Below are 6,323 nucleotides of genomic sequence, written 5' to 3'. Positions count from 1 at the left end.
CCATCCAGCCAGTTCTTCACCCACCAATTGCTCCACACATCAATCCATGTCCCTCCAGTTCAGAGACAAGGATGTCGTGTGGGACAGTGTCAAACACTTTGCATAACTCCAGGGAGATGATCCCCCTTGCTCTGCCCCATCTAGCTCTGTGTGTGACCATCCAGCCAGTTCTTCACCCACCAATTGCTCCACACATCAATCCATGTCCCTCCAGTTCAGAGACAAGGATGTCGTGTGGGACAGTGTCAAACACTTTGCATAACTCCAGGGAGATGATTCCCCTTGCTCTGCCCCATCTAGAAATGCTGTGGCCCCATCACAGAAGGCCACAAAATTGGTCAGGCAGGACTTGCCCCTGGGAAAGCCACGTTGGTTGTTATCAGTCACTCCCTGTTCAGCCAGCAGTGCTGACACCAACAGCCAAAGGACTCATTTTCTACTGAAGGTTTTCAGCAATCATCAAAACTACACCCAGAAGATGAAAGCATCTCCCTCCCTCCTCCAGTGAGACATTCCCCCTCCTTCCCTTGCACTGCTGCAGTGATTCAGCATCATCCCAAGAGGGGAAAGGAAACTGATGGATTTTTCCTTCTGTGCTAGGAGGGAAATGATTCTAAGGCTGATGGTTTCTTCCTCTTCTGTTTAGAGTCTACTTCAGCCTATTCTTTTTTTTTAATGCATTTTCTACTACTGTCTGTACTGCAATCTTTCTTCCCAGAGCTGAAGCCTCACATTACCCTCAGATACACTTTGTATCTTGTATTTTACCTCTGATTTTTCTGTCCCCTCTGGGTCTGGTTTCTGTCTGAGTTCCTGGATGATTAGCAGTAAAACCCTAATGAGTTGCTAACAGCCCTGGGGCTCAGCACCCTGTGCTCTGTCAGCACTACCTGCTCCTTGAGGAAGGACTTGGGATGTGTCCCAGGCACAGCTACTACACCTCAGTTAAAAAAAATTGCAAATTCACTTGCTGTTTGCTGAGCAGCTGTTACAGGGGAACAAGCTGAACAAACTAGGTTTGAGGCAGGTCAGGGCTGACCCAGACAAGCCCCAAAGTGCTGCAGAGTCCCACGGAGCCTTTGGCTCCTTCTGTCACAGTTCCTTTCCACAGCCCCCAGTGTCTCACCCAAATTATTCTCTAGGTGCTTTAACACGACAAAGTCCTTTTCAGCAGAGAGTTCAGGTCTTGCTGCTCCGACCACGGCGTTCCCTTTCTTGTGTTTTGGGAGGAGAATGTGCTAACTTCCACCCAGGGAGACAGGCTTAGTTTCTTTTTCCAGTTGAAGCTGCTTTCCTTTTTCACTTTCGTTTCCTTGGGATCGAGTCATTCGGTCAGACTCCGCCCAAAGGGACAACTCTATTAAAGGGCAAGCAAACAATTCACAGCTCGGTGTCTGCTGCAGCTTGGACCAGGTGCAGCCAAAACATCTCCAGGACAACAACACCAGCCCCGACAGCAAACATGAGGTGAGTGCACAGCGTCTGCTCTGGAGGGAGTGGGTTGGGGTTACTCAGCAGAGCATCCTCGGGCAGAGCCTCCCTGGGGTTAAGGCTGGAAAGATGCTCTTGTTGAGGGATGCATTCAGGGCAGGTTGCTCTGGAGGTTTAGCATTTCTTTGCACTCTCCCTTCAGCTATTTATAGAGGTCTAAGATCCCTCTTAGCCTACTCTTCTCTAGGCTGAAGAGCTCCAGCTCTCTCAGCCTTTCCTCATGGAAGAGATGCTGCTCTAGTCCAACATCTCCTGACTCTTTGGTGAGCCATTTCTTCACCCTTCAGCTGAAGGTACAACCCACTTTTCCTCCTCCTGGGGAGGCAAAGCAGTCTGCAACACGTGGTTGGGACTGGCTTTACTCTTCCCCTTTTTGAAGTCCATCCCAGGACCTTTGCAGCTCTGGCTCCAGGCACTTCCCTTTGGAGAAGAGCAAGCCAGGAATGAAGCCTCAGAGGTAGTTCCCTGCAAATAGGCTGATTGGCACAAAGATGTGCAGGTTCTTTAGCCTGCAAATAGGCTGATTGGCACAAAGATTTGCAGGTTCTTAGTTCTTCAGTTTGCACTCAGAACTCTTTAGGTTCTCGAGCCTATTCTTTTTTTAATGCATTTTCTACTACTCTCTGTACTGGATTTTTTCTTCCCAGAGCTGAAGCCTCACGTTAACCTGCAGATTCATTCTGTGTCCTGTATTTTACCTCTGTTTTTTCTGTCACCACTGGGTCTGGTTTCTGTCTGAGTTCCTGAATGATTAGCAATAAACCCCTGAGGAGCTGCTAATACCCCTGAGGCCACCTCAGAACTCTTTAGGTTCTGAGTGCAAGGGATTTGTGGAGCAAGTGGGGAGAGCCCCATCCTCCACCTCTCCCTCCTCTCCTGTTCCACAAACAGCTCAGAGCTCCTTTCCTTTCTGTGTGGGGACCCTGCACATGCTGCCCTTGCATAACCCACCCTCCTTTCCTCTTTGCAGCAACGAGCAACTGCTGGAGAGGCTGGATGCCCTTCAATGTCACTTCACTTGGGAGTTGGGTGTCAAAGGCTGCTTCAACCCCACGCACATCCTGCAGAAGGTGGCAGTGGAGCTGAGGCACACCATGCAGCAGAACCAGGCAGCCCTCCTGGGCCTCCAGGCATACCTCTACGTGCTCAACAACCAGTGTGAAGAAGCTCTGCAAAGCCTCAGAGCTGCTGAGGAGCACAGCAGAAACAAGGAGCAGCAGCAAGCGGCTACTGCCACCTCTCTGATCACCTGCGGCAACTACGCCTGGATTAAATACCTCCAGGCTGAATATCAGGAGGCTGAAGAGTATCTGGAACAAATCCAGCAGCTCTGCCCAGCTCCTTGGGATGCAAGGCTGATCCCACACATCCAGGTGCAGAAAGGCTGGTCCCTCCTGGTTGTCAGATCCCAGAATGGGGAGCGGGCCCGAGAGTGCTTTGAGGCTGCCTTGATGCTTGAACCAGACAATGATGATTTCCATGCTGGGCTTGGGCAAGCCCTTTTTGCCTCCTCAAATTATTTCTGGAGTAGTAATATTGCAAGCAGAGCCATAAGCCAGTTGGAAAGGACCATTGATAGGCAGCCAAATGACTACAGAGCGAAAATCTATTTAGCTGACCTGTTTAAAAGAATGGATGAGAAAAAAAGAGCAATGGACTTGATAAAGGAATGTGCAGAGAACAGCTCTGATCCCGAGGTCCTCAAACGTTCAGCTCTGTACTATCTGTCACAGTCTGCAGCACGAGCAGTGGAGATCCTGAAGCAAGCCCTGCAGGAGAATCCAGATTACCATCTCCTCTACCAGGCCTTGGCCAAGTGCTATAAAAAACTGTGGCTTACAGCAGAGGATGAAGACAAGAATGATGTATTGGATGCAGCCATCAGGCACCTCGAGCAAATTGTTCAGGATCACCCAGACTGTGACCTTACGCTCACAAAGCTGCAATTAGCAGAGCTGTACGGCGCAAGAAACCCGTCACAGGAAGAGGATGTCTACAAGGAGCTGCAGGAGCAATCCGAGAGCCTGAGCCTCAGAGGCCGCCAAGTCCTGAATCACAACTGGGGAAAGTTCTGCCTCTACAAGAAGAGATCACGGCATGAGGCACTAGAAAAGTTCATGGTTTGCTACAAGATCCCTCTGAACTCAGGGGTGCGGCACGAGTGCGCGCGGATGATGAGGAAGATGGCCCTGAACTGCTCCAGCGAGGACGCCAACTTCATCTTCCGCTTCATCGACGACGTCAACTACAGCCTCCCCATGGAGTTCGCTGAGAAAGCTTAGTGGGGCAGCTCCAGTGTGGGGAGAGCTTTCTGCTAGCTAGAGCTAGTGTCTGTCTCTCTGTGTCTCCTGCAGCAAGACTAAAATCCCATCAGTTCCTCACACCATCCCCCACCGCTCATCCATCAAATTCAGCCTACCCATGGATAACCAACTGCCCTAAACTCACACACCCTGTCGTGTCCTGCTCCTCCCAAGGAGACCTGGAGCTGCTGTGGATCAGAACTAAGTGCTGCTTTGGGCAGAGTGAGAAATTAACTCATCACCTATGAGAATTCCATCGTTTCTAACACATGAGGAGGTGAGTTCCTCCGTGAGATCACGGAGGGTCGTGCTGAAGGTGAAGCAGTTGTGTACAGGACATAGAGGTGCTCACTGGCCTGTCCAAACACATCAAATCCTGCTCAGTGAGGAGCCCACGGTGGTGATTTTACCTGCACTAACCCTGCACAGCACACAGGAACCTGCTCTTCTCCTGGCACCCACCAGGAATGTTGTTTTCAGCAATGCTTCTAGGGTCAGAGTGAATTTCTGCATAGTCTTTGATCAATAAAGATTTCTCTTGTGTAATTTCTCCTTGTTGGGATATCCTTGTAGCCTGAAGCAACCAGAGAATGCCAAAGACCTGCCCTTTCCTCACCATTCTCATTCTCCACCCACCCCCAGACCCTTCCCTCTGCAGTGCCCTGTCTCCCTGTACATCCCACTTGGAAATCGTGCCCTTCCCTGGTGGCACAGATGGGCACACTCCCCATCCCACTCAGGTTCCCAAGCACTGCCAGGGCCACCTCTGTGCCCAGCAGGACACAAGGTGGGGTGGCTTGCTAGGGTGTCCCCAACCCCTCTGTCCCCACAGAGCAGAGCCATGGGGACCAGAGCAGATATCCCACTGCAAATGACCCTGTTTCTGCTCCAACAAGGAGCAGGCAGTTTGGGAGATGCTCCAGGAAAGGATCAAGTGTTTCCAAGACAGGATTTGGGTAAGGGGAACACACTTTAGTGCCCCCATCACACACATCTTGTGTGTATGAGAACACCACAGGCCAGAAACTCCCACCTGCCCAGGGGCCCCAGCAGTGGGGCAGGAGAAAACTTCACCCTCCAGACCTTATTTCTCCAGAAAGAGTAAAACCCCAGGCCACTATATCCACCCCAGGCTATTTCACCACCTGATACAATACTGGGGACCAAAACTGTTCTCTTTCCTCCTCTGAACCACGAGCCACAGCCCAAGGCACAATCCTGCACCCAGCTAAGTACCAGGCTCAGTCCCTGGGGCAAGAGCTTCTCAAGTGCAGCACCACAACCTCCTGCAAGGCTGCACGTGCCTGGGTTCAAACTGCACAGCACAAGGAAAAGCATCAGCCAGAGAACAGAGCTGTGGGTCATGTAGAACACAAAGGATTTACTTAACTGCACAGTCAGAATAGTTTTCCAGAGCTCAATTAAAACAGTCACTTCATGAACTTCTGTGTGTTACACAGATGTTTTTACACACAGATTTCACCCTAAGAAAGCAGAGCCTCCCTCTCCCACTGAACCACCCTCCTTCCCCTCCCAGCATGAGCAGCACTAATTCTCTCAGGCTGCTCAGGAATCCTGTGGGTTAGTACCTACACAGTCCTCTACAAAGTCTTGTAAACACAGGAGGAAACGTTTCTGCAGAGCAGGCCCAGCCCCTCCCGCGGGGGATAACGAGCAGTCTTTGCCCAGCAGAGCAATCCAACACTGCCATCCTCAGGATTCCAGCTGCACGAGCAGCCAGCTGGGAATTGCAGGCTGTGCTGATGGATTCTGGCTAAGTTCTGACACTGCCGTCTCCAAAACATCCTATGGAGTCTTAAAAACCCCCAAGGCTTACACTCTTTGCACAGCTGTTCCACTTCACGTGGGGAGAAAACCAGATGGTAGTGAAAAAACCTCAGTTAGTTCCTCTAGTTTTTTTAATGATCCACACTGACCAAATTCTGCTCATTACTTCCTTCACCAATATACATCAGCACAGCCTTAGATAATAAAAATACATTGCACAGTCAAATCCCATTGTAAGTCTTGGTTAAGCTGAAAGATAAAAGGTAAAACATGTTATTGGAGAAGCTGCCAAGGGCCACGGAGACAACCTGTGTTTGTGTGCTCGTTGGAGTGCAAATGCCACACCAAGGCCAAGCCCCAGTGCTTCACTTCAGCATGGGAGAGGCAAAGAAGTTGCCCTGATGCCCAAGTGTGGTTGTTGACTTGCTTTTGCTCCCAAACCTAGTTGAAGAGAAACAGAAAAATATCGGTTTGAGATTTGGGATATAGAGGTTCAAACACTCTGTCTGCTTTTCCCAGGAGTCATTCACCCACATTTTACCCACCTCCCAAACTGTTTCCCCTACCTGCCATGAGATGTAGGGAGGTTGTGTGTTCCTCTCCCTGCCATGAGATGTAGGGAGGTTGTGTGTTCCTCTTCCTACTGTGATATGTAGGGAGGTTGTGTTTTCCTCTCCCTACAATGAGATGTAGGGAGGTTGTGTTTTCCTCTCCCTACAATGAGATGTAGGGAGGTTGTGT

General features: G+C 50.3%; 2 protein-coding genes across 2 annotated transcripts in view; one reads left to right on the top strand and one right to left on the bottom strand.

Annotated features, from left to right (window-relative positions):
• The first annotated feature begins 1,462 nt into the window (after nucleotides 1–1,462).
• Nucleotides 1,463–3,773, top strand: LOC103797504 (interferon-induced protein with tetratricopeptide repeats 1-like). Its single transcript, XM_009069723.1, has 3 exons — nucleotides 1,463–1,467; nucleotides 2,462–2,647; nucleotides 2,696–3,773. The coding sequence occupies exons 1-3, from the start codon at nucleotides 1,463–1,465 to the stop codon at nucleotides 3,771–3,773; spliced, it is 1,269 nt and encodes a 422-aa protein (XP_009067971.1).
• A 1,882-nt stretch (nucleotides 3,774–5,655) lies between these two features.
• Nucleotides 5,656–6,323, bottom strand: part of RACGAP1 (Rac GTPase activating protein 1) — a gene marked incomplete at its 5' end in the record, with an annotated part of 8,167 nt that continues 7,499 nt past the window's right edge. Inside the window, one exon of the mRNA XM_009069721.1 lies at nucleotides 5,656–6,023. Within this exon, the coding sequence (XP_009067969.1) occupies nucleotides 5,948–6,023 (76 nt within the window). The remainder of the gene's footprint in view (nucleotides 6,024–6,323) is intronic.

Source organism: Acanthisitta chloris, unplaced genomic scaffold (assembly GCF_000695815.1).
Source record: "Acanthisitta chloris isolate BGI_N310 unplaced genomic scaffold, ASM69581v1 scaffold22062, whole genome shotgun sequence".
In the NCBI taxonomy this organism is placed as follows: Eukaryota; Metazoa; Chordata; class Aves; order Passeriformes; family Acanthisittidae; genus Acanthisitta; species Acanthisitta chloris.
Note: the sequence above shows the minus strand (reverse complement) of the source record. Positions and strands in the feature narration are given on the sequence as shown.

Bases quoted from the DNA above. Each gene is read 5' to 3' on its own strand.
- LOC103797504 (XM_009069723.1), top strand. The intron at 2,648-2,695 runs GTGTGAAGAAGC...GGAGCACAGCAG, and splicing joins CTCTACGTGCTCAACAACCA to AAACAAGGAGCAGCAGCAAG.